General features: G+C 36.5%; 1 protein-coding gene across 1 annotated transcript in view; it reads left to right on the forward strand.

Moving 5' to 3' along the window:
* The window catches only part of si:ch211-266g18.10 (titin), a 125,872-nt gene extending 109,265 nt beyond the window's left edge, over positions 1-16,607 (forward strand). The window contains exons 72-92 of the mRNA XM_064320945.1: positions 860-907; positions 1,028-1,075; positions 1,212-1,259; positions 3,487-3,531; positions 4,368-4,415; positions 4,737-4,784; positions 4,922-4,969; positions 5,105-5,152; positions 5,290-5,337; positions 5,466-5,510; positions 5,655-5,702; positions 5,848-5,895; positions 11,882-11,929; positions 12,196-12,243; positions 12,338-12,382; positions 12,545-12,583; positions 12,710-12,757; positions 12,892-12,939; positions 13,422-13,469; positions 16,362-16,409; positions 16,558-16,607. Coding sequence (XP_064177015.1) covers positions 860-907; positions 1,028-1,075; positions 1,212-1,259; positions 3,487-3,531; positions 4,368-4,415; positions 4,737-4,784; positions 4,922-4,969; positions 5,105-5,152; positions 5,290-5,337; positions 5,466-5,510; positions 5,655-5,702; positions 5,848-5,895; positions 11,882-11,929; positions 12,196-12,243; positions 12,338-12,382; positions 12,545-12,583; positions 12,710-12,757; positions 12,892-12,939; positions 13,422-13,469; positions 16,362-16,409; positions 16,558-16,607 — 992 coding nt within the window. The remainder of the gene's footprint in view (positions 1-859; positions 908-1,027; positions 1,076-1,211; positions 1,260-3,486; positions 3,532-4,367; positions 4,416-4,736; positions 4,785-4,921; positions 4,970-5,104; positions 5,153-5,289; positions 5,338-5,465; positions 5,511-5,654; positions 5,703-5,847; positions 5,896-11,881; positions 11,930-12,195; positions 12,244-12,337; positions 12,383-12,544; positions 12,584-12,709; positions 12,758-12,891; positions 12,940-13,421; positions 13,470-16,361; positions 16,410-16,557) is intronic.
* Positions 16,608-17,907: the final 1,300 nt, after the last annotated feature.

The following is a 17,907-nucleotide window of genomic DNA, read 5'->3' on the forward strand; positions in this document are numbered from 1 at the left end:
AAGGCAATGAAGGCCCCGTACAATTACGCAGCTGAAAACCTGCATAATGGAAGAATGGGGGAAAATTCCGCTTGCTAATCTTAACCAACTGGTGTCTTCAGTGCCCAAACGCTTAATAAGTGTTAAGAAATGGTGATGTTACACAGTGGTAAACACTCAACTGTCCCAACTTTTTTGGAACGTGTTGCAGTCATCAGATTTGAAATTAGTGTATATTTTCAAAAAAACAATTAAATTCAGAAGGTAAGACATCAAATAATATTCTGTTATAGTGTTTTCAATATAGTACAGGGTGAATAGAATTTACATTATCATACCTTTTTGTTTTCTTAGCATTTTTCATAATTGGGGTTGTATGTGCTGGCTCAATGAAAAATAGCCCCCGGAGGATAACAAAGACATTTTTTATACATAACTAGGTACAGTGTGTCACCGATATTTTGCCTATTTCTATATTTGGCAGCAAACCTTTACATTTTGCTTACCTGCGACCCCGGCCGATAATAGGTGCTCTCATTCTACTGGGGTATAGCCAATTAATGCTAAAACACATATAGCTACCTTTGTAATTGTACAGGTATGATGACACATAGAATTTTAAGCCCTTTCTAATTTAATTTTTGTTGTAAATCTGGTTAATTGTAAACATTGTTTACAGTTAATTTGGGCGAGTGAATACAGGTGCCTTTGCCATCTCTCTTCCATTAACTTCACTAGCTTCCTCTTCAACTGGAAGTAAGGGAACTTTTTTACCCGAATCTGGAAGTTGTTTGTTCATAGAGCCTAATGTTCTTAGTGTATTTTTTAATCTGTTAAATTTAAATTGTGAACTTGTTCTCACTGTGCTTTTCTGTTTTAGAAACGGAGGTTCCAAAAGAGAAAGTTGAACCAGCCACTGTAAAGAAAGGTACTGATGTAGGATTTTGCATCATGAATTGTGTTCAAATACATTTTCTTATTTGCTTTGTAAATAATGAATTTCAGAATTTATTAAAAAAACATTTCTTATTGTGTTTTTCTGTTTCAGAACCTGAAGTTCAAAAAGAAAAAGTCAAACCAGCTCCCATAAAGAAAGGTACAGATAAAGGCTCTTGCCTCATGAATTCTTTGCAAATACATTTTATATTTACTTTGCAGATATCATTGATTCTTAATGAATATACTATATTTACATTGTGAAAATGTAAATATTGTGCTTTCCTCGGTTTTAGAACCTGGGGTTCTAAAAGAGAAACTCAAACCAGCTCCTGTAAAGAGAGGTACTGATATAGACGCTTTCAACGGTAACAACATAAACAAACGTTACTGCGCACGTGCGTTGTTCTGGCCCTAACTTAACTTCCGGCACACTTCCGCAAACAATCAATAACAACAGAGTCCCTTTAGACCAGTGGTGTCAAACTCGTGCCATGGAGGGCCGTGTGTATGCAGGTTTTCATTCCAGCCTCAGATCTTGATTATATAATTAGTTAAATTATTTGCTGAATTAGGGATGCAGGTTTGTGCACAATGGTGACCAGACGTCTATGGTGACCCGCATTGTCTAAATAAAAATGTTCTCATATTCTGTGCTTCAATGCAGTTAAACGCATATGGCCGAATGAGTAATTGGACTCAATTAAGGCAGCATTAATTGGTTGGAATGAAAACCTGCATCACGGCCCTCCATGGCACGAGTTTGACACCACTGCTTTAGACTATTTCTGATAACAAGCAAAATAAATAACAAGTAAATTATGTTAGCTAGCTAGTTAAAACTATGTCAAGCCAGTATTATTTGGGGTTACCAATCGAAGAAAAGAACCGTTACTTGGCCAAACTCAAATGCGATAACGTTACACTACCAGAAAAACAAGCGACAGAAACAGATAACTTTTGACAGTATTGCACCTTGTGGAGCATCATACATTCCTTGCATAATCCATAACTATTCTGGTTACATGCACATTCTTGTGTAAAGTGCACTCTTTTTATTACATTGCTTAAAATGATTACATGAGACACAATATGAGGCTAGTGCTGGGCAGCATGTGTAGCCAATGCAATTACTATAGGTATTTATTTGTATAGCATGCATTGATGGAAAAACATCGTGGCTCTAATAGTTTGAGTCATCTTGCTAGGTTACCACAACAAAAAATGATCAGGCAATGTAACATTGTCAAGTCATTGGAAACAGATATCATAACGTTCGTTCAAAACGTAGCTATAGCGTATCAACTACTAGCATTGATCTAACGTTTCTGTGTATAATTTATACAATGTTAGCTACGTTTAGCTAGCTAGCTAGCTACAACCAATTTAGTTAGCGAATTGTTCATAACTATTGAAGGCTTGTTACTGGTCAGCTAGCTATTAGCTATCATTTATCATGAGTTTGTTACCTGAAACAAAGTCAGTGCTATAGTAAGAGCACCTATTCGACCACCTTCGTTCGACAGACAGGAAAACATAAACTGATTTGCAACTATATATGAAGTAGGTGAAATATCGGTAACAACCTGTGCCTAGTTAAGTAGAAAAAAATGTCCTTGTTATCCTCCCGTGGTTATTTTTTCAACACTTTCACGATTTTTTTTCTGTGCCGGCAAATAAGTCAGAGGTGGTCCAGCGCTAGCTTTTGGTTGCTAAGGGGACGTGTATCCACAACCCTATGAATGGAACTTAAATTTGCTATCATACTGTATAAGTGTCCTGTCTTGCGTATTTGAGGTTAATATGAGAAAGGGTGGTCCCTATCAGCACGTCTAGGAATCCGTACATATTCACTGTTGTAACTCAAGTCGCAGGACGCAAAATAGCCGTTGGGAAAGCAGTTTGAAAGTATGAAGCAACGTCTGCGCCATTGGCTTTAATGGGTAACGATGAGATAATTACGAGCGTGTTGCTAGTCTTAAAGTTGATGTAGTAAATAAGCCTGTATTAGTATTACTAAGTGTGTATGTATGAAGTTGGTTTATTTATTTATACAGTTTATTATGTGTATTTTTACAGGACTTACATTTTAATAGGTAACGGTGTGCAGTTATTTTTCAAAAATACAATGGGCAAGCACAGCTATAATAATCGCAGGGATTCAAGCAATTCTTTTCACAATTCCCTAGTGGGGTTACAAAGTTAAATAATGTATTTTTACAAATTTTCAAAATGGCATTTGTTCCAGGTTGCACCCCACAGCACAACAACCTGAGCCCAACGTCAGTCTGCTCATCAGTTTAACTTTCACTCCGTTTGTAATCGGTGCCATATTAGTCAGTAAACACAAACCCAATAATAAACAAACACAGACTGGAAGTTAATTTAGGGCCAAGCGCATAACCTTGGCAACGCGCGTGCGTCCGATGAAAGCGTCTATAGGTTGTTAATAATAAATTGTTTGCAAGTGCATTTCCTAATTGGCTTTGAAATAATTTTGATTGTTAATGTATTCCTGAATCTAATACATTTAAATTTAGAAAATGTTGTTTTCATGATTTTCTGTTTCAGAGCATGAGATTTTGAAAGATGTTAAACCAGCATCTGTAAAAAAAGGTACTGATATACGGTTCTGCATGATGAATTGTGTGCAAGTACATTTAAATTATGAGGTCCCATTATGGACTGAAGTCAGTCAAAAAATCGTGAGAGGAAACTTACTATTTTTGTGCAAGAGAGATCCAGTTAGCCACTGAGAACAATTGAAAGCCTGGAGGGAGACTGAAACCCAGTGAGAGAGGTCCAATGAACAGTGAGAGCAATTGAAAGTGGCTTGCGAGAGAGGTCCAATGGACATAAGCGCGCAACCCAGTGGATAGCGCGGGCGAATGAAACGCAGCACTTAGGTCACTTCATATTAGTTAGTAAGATAAATACTTAGTATCCTGAGTTAGAGTATGATCATGTTAACAATTATAACATATAGTAATCTTGTTGCTTATTTGCAATTATCGAAAAGGGAACCGTTTTCTGCGTTGTCACACTTGTGTAGCCAGGTAACGGTGGTTTCCACTTCCTGGTTGTTTACAATGTCTGTAATGTTACCACGCTCCCATAACATTAATGGACCAATTTAGCAACATTTCAGTGGTGCAGGAGTACGATGCAAGAATGCATTTTACTTAAAAAGTATTTTAACAAGTATTAAACCAAACGCTCTTTTTTGACAAGGGAACCGACATGCTATGATAAATTCCTTTCAAGTTTTGTGTCGATGGGTTTTGTTCGTTCCTGAAGACATACTTTAGGAAGGGAAACTATAGAGCTTAAAAAAGGTATTTCACTTCATTAACATCTTAAGCACTATAGTTTCCTTACCTATGGTGTCTTCATGAATGAGGTAGCGTCATTTTAGAGTGAAATTATTCTTTACATGCTTTTATATGTTTCAGAACCTGAAGTTCCAAAAGAAACAGTCAAACCAGCTCCTATAAAGAAAGGTAGGAATATGGGTTGTTGCCTTGTGAATTGTGTGCAAGTACATTTTATATTTGTTTGCAGATAACATTGATTCTTATGAATTTACAAATGTGCTACATTTACATTGTGAAAATGTTCTTATGCTTACCTCGGTTTCAGAACCGAGGTTCCAAAAGAGAAAGTCACACCAGCTCCTGTAAAGAAGTGCACTGAAATAGGATTTTGCATAGTGAATTGTGTTAAAATACATTTTATTTGCTTTGCAAATAATGTTCTTAGTATATTTTTGCATCTATTAAATTTAAATTGTGAACTTGTTCTCACTTTGTTTTCTGTTTTAGAAACTGAGGTTCCAAAAGAAAAGGTCAAACTGGCTACTGTAAAGACAGGTACTGATGTAAGATTTTGCTACATGAATTGTGTTCAAATTTTTTTTTAAATTTGCTTTGTAAATAATGTATATTCTTTCAAATTTCTGAATCTATTGAAATTGTTGAATTGTTCTTATTATGTTTTTCTGTTTCAGAATCAGAAGCTCAAAAAGAAAAAATTAAACAAGCTCCTGTAAAGAAAGGTACTGAATGTTTATAGTGAATTTTGCAAGTATATTTTACAGTAGATTTACTAAGTAAATCATGTTGTTTATTCTGAATCTACTCCATATGAATTCTGAAATTATTCTTTTCATGTTTATCTCTGTTAACATGAGAACATGAGATTTCGAAAAAGAAAGTTAAACCAGCAGCTGTAAAGAAAGGTACTGAAATTGGATTTTGCATAGTGAATTATGTGCAAGTACTATTTATTATTTGCTTTGTTAATGACATTGATTCTTAATGAACTCATAAAATTTTAATTGTGAAAATGTTCTTATGGTATTCTTCCTTGTTTCAGAACCTGAGGTTCCGGAAGAGAAAATCAAACCAGCTTCTGTTAAGAAAGGTACCAATATAGTATGTTAATAGTGAATTTTGTGGAAGTGCATTTTGTAATAATGTTGATTGTTAATGTATTTCTGAATTTATAACATTTAAATTGTAAAAATATTCTTATGTTTTTCTCTGTTTTAGAGCATGAGGTTCTGAAAGAAGTTAAACCAGCTCTTGTAAAGAAAGGTACTGATAGATGATTCTGCATATTGAATTGAGTAAAGGCACATTTTTTAAATTTGCTTTGTAAATGATGTTGATTCTTAATGGATTTCTGTATATGCTACATTTATATTTTGAAATTATTCTTTTTGTGTTTTTCTGTTTCAGAACCTGTGGTTCCAAAAGAGAAAGTAAAACCAGCTACTGTAAAGAAAGGTACTGATGTAAAATTTTGCATAGTGAATTATGTGCAAGTACATTTTCTTTTTTGCTTTGTGAATAATGTAGATTCTGAATTATGCTAAAAACCTCCTGCATTTAAATTGTGAAATGATTCTTATTATATTCTTCTCTGTTTCAGAGCCTGAGGTTACAAAAGAAAAAGTAAAACCAGCTCATGCCAAGAAAGGTACTAATATATAATGTTGCATATTGAATTGAAGTACATTTTATTTACTTTGTAAATCCTGTTGATTCTTAAAGTGATTGTATAGTGGCTAATAATAGTTTAAATAACCATTAATTATCTCAGATGGATTTACGCATCCACCAAATATCTTTTCAAAGTAATGTCAATAACTGTAATACGACTAGTTTCAAATCAGGCATGAAATCCATATTGAAAAAACCTCAGAATCGTATAGGTGTGGCCAGGAGTGCCTTGCCGCTCCATCTCCCCACTGAACTTCTCCAAAACCGTCCCACCCACAAGTAAACAAACCCACATCAGACACAAACAAATGGTATGGTCAACAGCACCAAATTCAATTTGTAAAATTTCCACAAAGATCTCACAATTCTGTCACATTCAGGTTTATGTGTAAATTCTACATTTTAACTCGGATTCTGTGATTCCGCCCGCAATTTCTGCAAAACAGGAAATATGAGCCCCTGCATATTCTGTTGCCTGCCTCATAAAGGAAAGTAATTAGCAATAGTCTACACCCAACTTCTCAATATTGGAGAATATTTTCCAGTGCATGTTTTGGCGCAAATAGACCTGGATGACTTAAAGTAATAATCTTGAATTTTTTCATTAAAATAAATGTCTGTTAAGTCACTATCTATCGCCAAATTAGGTAACACAATGGTGATTGAGCCTATTATTATATTAATTAATATTATTATTATTATTATAATTAATGATTAAATAACTGGGTGCCTGTGGCGACATTCCCGGGAAAAAATCACAAGCGGCGCATAGTTAGTGACGCGTTTTCCATCACCCTTCAGTGGTTGGTCCGCTAGAGAGGGTAGGCGGAGCTAACGCAACAGGCTCGCTCTTCAACTCACTTGTGTGTGAGCGGCGAAATGTTTTTTCCGGTGTCTGCTAGCGTTACAATAACAGAGAAGGGGGGGGGTTATGGAACCGTAAAAAGTTTTTGTGTAACATGAGAGGTCATATTATTTGTTGATGTAGATTTCGTATTACATTTGATGACAATGTAACGTTACTAAATTACATAGCTATTTGCACAGCTAACGCTAGCTACTGGACCATGTCAAGAAAGACAACATTAGTTTAGACAATGTTGCGCACAGTATCCATCTCTCATATCAGGTAACGTTGTGTTAGCTAGCTAGCTAATGTAATTAACACAATCTAATGTCGGCTAACAATTAGAAAAAACGCTAGCTAACGCTACCGACCGGTACCGACCTCGCAAACCGTCTCTCGAATGCAATGCTACCTTGTTGCAACGTTGCAGTGTAGCTAACTAAATGCCAGTTCAGATCAATGATTCGCAACGAGACTGGATGCAACTTGCAAAATTCCAAGACGTCTGATTGTAAACGTTCTAAAACTGCACTTGGCGATTTAACAAATTGGGTCTTTTGAGACCCCAGGGCAGGCAACGGCTCTGCTACTAGTCAGTTCACACCGCTGCAATTTTCTCTGCAACATTCTAAAACCGTTTCATCTCGTTGCGAATCATTGATCTGAACTGGCCTTAACGTTACCGTTATTTACATTGCCATCGAGTTCATCAATATATTATAATGATCGGAATAAAGCCGGGGTATGTGGAGCAGAGTCTGATTATTGTGTAAAGATTTCAAGCAGGAGAAAACTAAATAAAAGAATACGGCAGTATGGATTAGCATTGTTATTATTTTATTATGCTTCCTCATATGTTCCTTCAGCCTTGATGCCCTTTTTTGATGAAATCTCCTTTGTTTTTGTTTTATTCTTCTTGTTCTGATTGCTAATTTAACACCCAGCTCAGCTTTATTCTCGAACAGTTTAGCTAGCAAAACCAGAAATACCAGGGGTAACATTTTGCAAGGCAGTTGTTTCAAAAATACCACACAACAATCATTCACGAAGAAGACTGCTTATTGTGCACGAGATACATAATTGCACGAGCCACAGCGAATCCCGCAAATTCTTCTCTGCAGTGTAAAGATGTTCATATCGGGCAAAAGGTGGATAAAGAACGTTTGTAGAAATTGATCATCACTAATTCTACCCCAGGTTTGCTACGGCATTTTAACCCGGCTCGGCAGTGTAAAGACATCTTGAGTTAGCCTAATGTTAGACAACGAATGAGTATGTACATAACGTTACTTTTATGACAACCATTTTTTATTCAGTAAATGGTAAGTGTTATAATTGGCATGGCCCAGGTGCCAACTGACTGACGTCACACAGGCGACACTGGTTGGATCCGGTTGGATCTATGGGAAGTGAGGTCCAAAAACACACCTACAATTACCGCTTCTCGCCATTAGTACCGCCAAAGAGAACGAAACGGAAATCTTCGAGATTGGAATGGCAGGTATGCCATCCCGCCAAGTTACGCCTGCCCCATACCTGTACAGCACCGAGAGTTTGGCACTTTTCACGGTTCCCCACAGAAATAACCACAACAGCCACAGACACTCAGCCCTTAAAAACATTAAATTCTGTACATTCTCACCCCATTTCAACAGAAAGAATTCATAAACAACTTCGCATGCCCACACAATAAAGCCCCAAACTAAGGGGATTTTGCGTTTTCTCCTTCTTCTTATTCTTATTTTTCCTGCCGCCTACAAAGTGTCTCCCCATTGGACATTTTACCGACACCAGCCAAATCTTCACCTACACGACCCAACCAAAAACTAGCATACACATGCAAAATACCCATACCTTTTTACTCTGAAGCATTTCCAGTTTAAACAGTTGTGGCCTGCCTGTGGCCTAGTGGGCAAGGTCCCAGTCTTCGGAACATGGGGTTCTAGGTTCAAGCCCAGCTAGGAATACGTTTCTTTAACCTGCTTTTACCCTCACTAATAATTGTCTACTACTTCTCAATTATTGCTTTTGCACCATATCTACCCGCCGTACACTGCATTATGACGTACCTGCACGTTCAGTTATTACCCGGCTACAATATAGCAAAGCCATATGGATTCAACGGGAGCTCTTCTGTGCTTACTGGTCTGTGTCCTTCTTTAAAACCACGGACAGGTTTGCTAATGATATTTTACGCATTGCATAGCTATGTCATGGTGCTGCCCTAACAAAGTCACAGACTGGTAAACCTCATGTTGAAGGATTGAATCCCGCCTCGCCCTCAGGCAGATAATTTCCTCTTTTACACTAACGTTTTCTTACGCTTATATTTGCTTTACCAAAACTCACTCACGGCCACCCATATGCATTTCATGACGGCAAATGTATTCCTTTTATGAAAAAGTTACACCAGTTCACCACTGTGCCATTTCTACTAACTATATTCCTTCACTTGGCTACCGTACAAAACCTTCTTATCAGCAAACGCCACGTTTCTACATTCATGTTACCTCGCCCTGATCTCTAGCTAGCCACATACAAACAATTACTACGTATGTACGTTCTGCAACTCCCCATTAAAACATCACATTTAAAATCATGACTCACTCATAATTATAACTACTAATACTGAACATGACAAAAGCGCATCAGTGCAATAGATTTCACACGTTACTTAACCCACCACTTTAACGACTAATGCTTTATATAGACTGTTATATATACCGTTCGATAAGGAAACTAAGCTCGTTCATGGTCACTTCATTTACTTCGCACTACAGTCTGTGATCATGTCAACCTTCACCTACATGCCCATTCTGCTAAAAACATATTGTTTCAACTACGCAATTTCATCATTTCTCCTATTGTTTATCTCACACTGTTGTTATTTTCTCATATGAAAAGCATGCTGGGACATATGTGTCTGCTCCTATTCTCCACTATCAAGTTTTCCGGTTCCTGCTTAGCAAAACAGCGAAGAGGATTCCTACCTGCAGATAAGCTTATCAAAATGCCTTATAAACCTTACAAACACTAAAAGTGCATCTCCACGAAATAACAGACAACGGAGCAGGACAGAAGGGTACACAAGTTGCGACCTAGGGAGCTCTAATTCTACGGGCTTGCTGATTCTTTTGTCAATCAAGGCTCATGGTTGGCCGTCAAATCCATACACTGGCCATATTTCACCTGCGTTTCTGATGCGTTTATACTTACACCACCGCACCCTTTGTCACAGCCACTGTTTTACATATATAGCAAACCGAAACTGCTAAACGGTACACGCTCATCAGACTGTACAAATTCACAAAAGGATAGCTATAATCCGCAACTGTTTCTTACAGGGTCACTTCGCATTTCTCACTCTCATAATAAAACGCTTTGCAAAAAGAAATGATATCTCATAAAAAACACGTTTTCAGTGTACAAAAATTCCAAGTTACTCACACATACAAGACGTACACCGTCTATAGCCTAACTCATTCATTCACACTGCCAAAATCCAGGCCTGCCATTAAAAGTATTGATATCAAAATGACGCCAAGTTACGGTACTACAAACAATATAGGCTATCTTGCCTCACCGAAATTAAATAAGATGTATTCCAAAGCAATGCTACCCAATATTTCCTCAATTTTTTCAAGTCAAATGAGGGAAAACAAACTCGTAGTAATTTATTTTAGCAACAACTGTTCCCCACTAATAAAACCTTGACCTTTTGAATAATACAAGGTTTTAGTTTGTTATTTAGTACTTATCTGTTCATTTTATTTTATTTATTACATTTATCATTATTGCTATTATTTTTTTATTTTGTATGCATATGCTTTAAAAAATATCTGAGTGTACAGTTGCAGTGTAAATCACGTCAGAATTATTCAGCATTGTTATTTGCGACCTAAACTTTGTTGCACGCTTTTTACTGTTAACATGAATATAGTCTGAAAGATCCATCTTAAAAATCTGTTTAAGCTATTAACCAATCATCTGGGACTTTAAAGTCATTAGATTTATCAAGTGGCCAGCGAATATACTGACTTGGCTATCAGTCATAATTCGGTTAGTTAGAATTTGAAACAACTGCCATAAATTAGCGTGTAAAATCTGCCAGTAAGAGCCATTGTTAAGGCACCGCTCCAGAGCCCCATAAATGTAAACCATTAAATTAGATCTGTTGGTTTTTAGTGTCATCGGGGTCCTACTGTTATCATTGATGGAATGTTGAATTGTGTATTCATTTTCTACAATCAGGAGTTTGAATTCAATCATTTTCATCTGAAAGATTCCGGTGTACCACATAAGGACCTGCAAACCTTACAGTATTTGAAAAGGACTCGGACTCACTATCACTATCAACTCCCAACTTTTAGCTTTTCAATGAAATAAATGCTGAATTTTAGTTTGTGACATTTCCCACCACTTCCTGTACTGCAGCATGGGCTCGATATATTCAAAAACACTTAAATGATGTCTCCTACAGCAATTGATCGATTTGCATGAATCTTCCACACTTATCTTTAAGTCTATGTGAAAAATCATGGCTGCAGTGTTAAATTGCAGTTTGTTCTGTTAAGGTGAGGGTCATTTTGGAGATACATGATCTGGATAACAAAGAAATCATGATCTCCTTAATCCATAATTGTAATAGAATAGCAGTGCTCTCTAGTTCCTGATTGAATGCTAGTTACCCTTTTCATTTCCATTTGCCATTTTTAAAAGATCCCTACATGTGGCACATTGTAGTATAACATTGTGTGCTGAATTTGACTAATATTTTAATATAGATTTTTTACAAGCTGAGTTTACAGAATTTTAGTAATTACAGTTTCAACATATATATTATAAATGCTTTAGAAAACTGAAATATTTTACCCTTCAGAGCCTGATGTTTCCAAACAAAAGGGTCATAGGTAATATGGTACCTTCAGCACCTTTCTTTGTAAGGTACTGAAGGTACCATATTACCCATCATCATGACCACATTCGTCATTTGCGAACATGTCACATTTATAATCTAACAAAATCCATTTATAATCTAGTGAAATCTCTCTTTGTGCATACTATAAGCAACAAAGCATTGATGACCAAAACTTTTAAAATGTCATATACCCAACAGAGCCTGAGGTCACCAAAGAGAAGGCCAAACCTGCCCCTAAGAAGAAAGGTACTGATGTAGCATTTGCACTTTACTTTTCAGTTCAGATAGCCTTAGCAAATACAATTTGCAGCTTAATCTGTCAGATGTAAAACATACTTTTGCAAATCAGTTGAAAGCTTTTGCCAAATGTCTAAATTGTAAATTGTAATTTAAAAATGAACAATGAGATGGTACAATATAACAGACTCCTTGCAAGTGGCCGTTACTCTCTACACATATCCGTGAGTGCTCTACATTTGAAGCTTATAATGTTTTCTTGTTCTTTTTCCTAGTACCTCAGGTTCCCAAAGAGAAGGCTAAACCTGTTCCTGTAGAAAAAGGTGTTTATTGGGCTGTATTTCCATAATGACTTGCTATGTGAAGAAATACTGTATGCAGTTTGTAACACAATGCTCAAAAACATTTATATTTCAGAAGCTGCAGTACCCATAATAAAAGCCAAATCTCATGTAAAGACAGGTACAGATGATTCTTTACTGATTATATTGTGTATTCCATTATTGACTTTCAGTATAAGCAGTGAGTTTTAAAGTTCATCATATATTAAAGCCTCCTCCCTAAATCATGTATTTGTTAAAGCTATTAGATCCAAACTATGAAATCATTTTTTTTATATTTCAGAGCCTAGAGAAAAGGTTAAACCAATGTCTATAAAGAAAGGTACTGATGTAGTTCTTATACATTTTATGTTATGGTGATTTGTAAAATTGTGCAAATTAAATGTTTATGTTTGCGGATGTGCTACATATAAAATATAAAATCTCTTTTCTCCATTGTGATATTCAGAGCCTGTGGTTTCTGAAGAGAAAGTCAAACCAGCCACTGCAAAGAGAGGTACAAATATATGATTTTGGATAATGAATCGTGTGCAAATACATGTTATTATTTGCCTTCTATGTAATGTGTATTTCTGAATCTATTAGATTCAAATTGTAAAGTTGGTCTTACTGTGTTTTTCACTGTTTCAGAACCTGAGGTTATGAAAGCGAAAGCCAAACCTGCTCCAGTGGAGAAAGGTACTGCAATAGGATGTTACATAGTGATTTGTGCACAAATGCATTTTATTATCCATCCATCCATTCATCAATTATCTGTACCCGCTTATTCCTAGTCAGGATAGTGAGGGGTGCTGGAGCTTATCTCAACCTACATTGGGCGAGGGGCAGGAGTTCGACCCTGGACAGGTCATCAATCTATCACAGGGCATACACACCATTCACTCATACACTCATACCTACGGGCAATTTATTGTCTCCAGTTAGCCTAACTTGCATTTCTTTGAAACCCATGCGGACATGGGGAGAACACGCAAACTCCACACAGAAAGGCCATATAGTAGAACCCAGGACCTTCTTGCTGTGAGGCAACAGTGCTGCCCACTGCACCGCCCTGCATTTATTGAATTTTTTTATGTAAATAATATTGATTCTGAATGTATTTCTGAAACTATTATATTAAAATGGTTAAATTGTTCTTTTTGTGTTTTTCTTTGTTTCAGAACATTCAGTTCCAAAAGAGAAAGTGAAACCAGCTCCTGTAAAGAAAGGTACTGAATTAGTAAAATCTTACAAAAACCGAAGGAAAAAAACAATTAGGTCTCAATAAGTGCTTGTGTGTTATTCCATAATGTTATGGTTGAATGTACAACGCTGTGCTGAAGCAACCACGTGGAGCTCTCATCCTGAAATAAAATTGAAATTGGCCATTGAAATTGGCCATTGTAAATACCTCCCTCTACATTTTATTTGCATGTTCATTTCTCAAATTGATTGTTTCAAGATGACCACTGAACATTGAAAGGGATATATTTACATGTAAAACCAATGGTAGGATTGCATATTTACTCCATATTTAGTCACAGATATTGATAGTAGAATGATGTGGTATAATTCCACAAAAATCCCTTGTTTTTATTTCACTATTCAGTGAGCAGCATTTTTCACCACTGTATTAGCATACCTTTGGGATATTGTTGGCTTTATCTTGCTTCAATCTTTGGATGCGTCAAGTGGTTAATGGAAAAGAAACAGACACCTGGTCACAGGAATTTATAAGCACACACTAGATTCATAGGCTATTTGCTTTTTAAATACTTACCTGGGTGTTAAGAAACAGACAAAAACAGCTTTCCTCATCAATTTGGAAGTTACCACAACAATTAAGAAGTACCATTAATGTATCCAAATTTGTTGAATCTGCCTTTTATTTATTTTAGGAAGTGAGTACAGTAGTGTGAAATGACACTTCACAGAACGATACAGCGAAACGTTATGGAATGATATCTTTACAGTGTGTATGCTTTGTATTGTTATAGTTATTGTTATCATGTATAGTTATAGTGCAAGGTGGTAAATGTGATCATTTTGCCAGTGCATTTTAGATGGTGCCGCAGGGCAGTCATGGTGATAACACATCCAGCCATGATACTGGTCTAATAATCTAACTTTTTTCCAATACAGGTAGTGATGTGAAGTTTGATTCTTTTTCCTGACAATCATTCGCTAATGATTAATTCAGTGAAAAGAATGAATCTTTCGATTTGTGTACTTGATTGAGTTATCCCCACTTCCCCAGTGCACATAGGAACCCACCTACTGGCAAATGAAGACTCGAAAATGTCGTCAGAGCCGGCTTTATCATTCACAAACAATTCATTCAGACACATCTCATTCATACAGCGGAGTGAAGATAGCTGCTCTTTGGCATGATAGATTAACTTGGCCAGTGAGCACTAAACCATTGCAATGCACTGTTCTGATAGCAAACACATTAGATAAATAATGTACCCGATTAGAAGAACTCAAAAGAGCTGTTATTCTCGAGCCCTGAAAGAGTTGTGATCATCATTCACATTTCGTTCAATAGCCTAGGGTAATGCCCATTAATTCACTCATAAAACACAAGTTAATGGGTTTACTTCATTCACTCATGAAACACCAGTTAATGGGTTTACTGTTGGTTGTACAATGTTATGTCCTGCAGCATTGCATCATTTAAATTCTTTTACACAATGCGATAAATAATGATGTTTAAAAACATGTTGGTTGGAAGCTGAGTGCGATTTAGGTGGATCTGCTCAGTAAATCAAATGAGTAAAATGAACGACTCAACTGAGTAAACGAATCATTACTCCTGAGTGAGTAAAAAGAGTTGTTCTATTTGAACGAATCATTCTCAAACTGCACACCGCTAAATGCAAGTACAATTCTACTTGATTTTGGAAATAGTTCAACTATGCTACACCAGCCCCACCAAAGGCTAACGTTTTGTGCTGATTACCATTAACTATATTCCTTCCTCTCCATGTAGCTACATTAGTTGGAGCCAAATATACAGTTTTCCTCACTACCACCCATTTATTGTTCTGTGAATTTGTATTTTGTCCTGTCAATTAATTATCAGTAGAAGCCAAAGTCAATTACCACAAAGCATTAATCGGCTAATTGTACATAATGTATATACATTATGTAAAATTAGCTGATTGATGCTTTAAAACACATAGGCCTATCAATTGGAGAAATAAAGCATAGATTTCAATAGGTTCATGTCAATACCTAAAACAAAAAAAAACACTATACAAATTGTGTTCTTTGTGATATCACTTATCAGTTTTATTACATAGCTGGCTCTAGTATTATGGAAATGTTTCATGGACTGTGGGATTTAGTTAAATGAAACGCCCTGCCTGCTAACGGCATTTACATTCAGGCTCAACGGCATGGCTCGTTCATTTGATTCCTTTCTTTCACTTCTTGTTCGTTAGCACTTCACTGGATCTTTTCATTCACTTCTCGTTCACTGCCTGTAATGTCTTGACGACAAGTGTGTGTGGCCAGGTAGGGTTTGCACTGCCTCTGTAATGCCCCCACCCATTGAGTGGCATGTCTTTTGACTTGAAAATGTAAAGGCAGGTTTGCAATATTATTAGAATTTTGCAATTTTACAGAAGTAAAATTGCAAATGGGACAACTACAATGGATTTTCATTTATCAGCCTTGTACCATGAGTAGTTGATTGGCCTTCAAACATGCAAAGCAATAGGACTAATTCAATTATTATTTCTTCTTGTCATCAATCATGTACTTACAAGAATATTATGTTCTTTCAGACATACACATTTATTGTGTTTCAGTAATTTTTAAATATGCCAGGGTTCATGTATGCATAGAAAATGAGAAGTCAAATGGTCTTTGCATTTAAATTTTCCAATTTTCAGATAAACTGCATACATAAACGTGAAAATGGAAATGCAAGCTGGGCCTCTGCATTTGAATTTGAACTATGTCATGATTTTTGCACACATTTATTGACAGCAAAATGCAATTATTGATTTGCATTTTAATTTGAAATAGGGCCAGATTATACTTCCATCGATACATGCTATAAACAATAAGATATTTATGCAAAAATAACACTTTAAATGTTATTTATCCAACAGCACCTGAGGTTGCCAAAGAGAAGGCCAAACCTGCTCCTGTAAAGAAAGGTGCTTATGAAGCATTTTCCTTTCAGTTTAAAAATAAACTCAAGTACAGTATGGTTAATGCATTGCAGCTTATACATATGTGCCTGACCATATATTGGTGAGTGTTTTACATTTAACACTTCAAATCCTTGCTTTTGTTTCCTTTTAGAGCCTGTGACATCCAAAGAGAAGGTGAAACCACCAGGTACTGAAAACTGAGGATGCCACATTATCAATATAACAGCAAATGCACCACTTATGTATAATATATATGTGGCAAGAAGTGAAGGAGAGTAGCCAGACTAAGCCACCTTGGGAGTTTCACCCTAGGAAATAACTAATTCAAAAGCTACCTACAACAGGTTCTCGGTTCTTTAGCTGAATGAAGGCAGAGATGTGGTTCCAATAAAAGTATACATTTTTATTGAGATTACATGGATGGCTTGAAGTACCAGTATGAAAGAAAAAGGACAGGGAAATTAAAAAGTGCTATATACAAGAAAACAACAGAGAAATTTAAGTAAAAATACAAGTTTTTATAAAATTTCCATAAGAAAATAATACAAGGACTTCCAGACTATCTTTATTAAAATGTCCAAAAGATAGCTGCTTACAAGCGAGCCAAGGACCTACTCGGTACACTAGCTAATAAAGGCTGTCCACAAGTGAATTCTATGTACCACCTTGTTTGCCACCTCATGTGAAACACAATATAGTGTAAAATAAGTGATTCAGTACAAGTAGCACTATTAGGTCCACAAGCAGTGAAGAGTTCCAATCCCCATGCTATTACCTCCCCACTAAAGTGGTACTAGGCTCTACTGCCAAACTTGGCTTTAGAAAAATAACATAAAATATACATCGATCAACCACAACATTAAAACCACCTGCATTTTTCTGCTTTTTTCTGATTTAATATGTTTGTAATCAAATAATTCACACGTGGTCAAAGCGCAGACTCAGAGCTTTTATTAAAGGGTATTCTTATACATTTTAGCTTCACCATGTAGTAATTACAGCACATTTTATACGTAGTCCCTTCATCTGCTAGAAAGTGACTTTTCAATTGCTTCACCACAAAAGATTCAGAATTTACTCCAAAAATAAAGTTTATATGACAGATGGAATGTTACTTACGAAGTGATCTTTGGAGAATACAGAGCTGGCCCGAAATAAGCAGCCATTTAAGCTGGCAGTATACTCAGTAAGAAGAAAGAACTTAAGGATTGAGAACCACCGGCGAACATGTCCACGAACGCTGTTGTCGGTATACTCAGTGAGAACATCGCACCGTTTAAAGTCACTCCATGCCGCTGGGGCGTGAATAATTACGAGGCAGCTATTAACCGGGGCTGGAATCTCGCCCGGACCTCCGTCTCGCGGCTACGCCATGAATGTATAAAGAGAAGGGCTACGTGAGATCACAACACAAAACAAAAAGTTTAAAGTGTTTAAAGTGGCTTTAGTTTATCTAGCTATGCAAAAGAAGAAAAAAAGGCGAAGGAGATGGTACGTTCGC

The sequence above is a fragment of the Anguilla rostrata genome, chromosome 1 (genome assembly GCF_018555375.3).
Source record: "Anguilla rostrata isolate EN2019 chromosome 1, ASM1855537v3, whole genome shotgun sequence".
Classification (NCBI taxonomy): domain Eukaryota; kingdom Metazoa; phylum Chordata; class Actinopteri; order Anguilliformes; family Anguillidae; genus Anguilla; species Anguilla rostrata.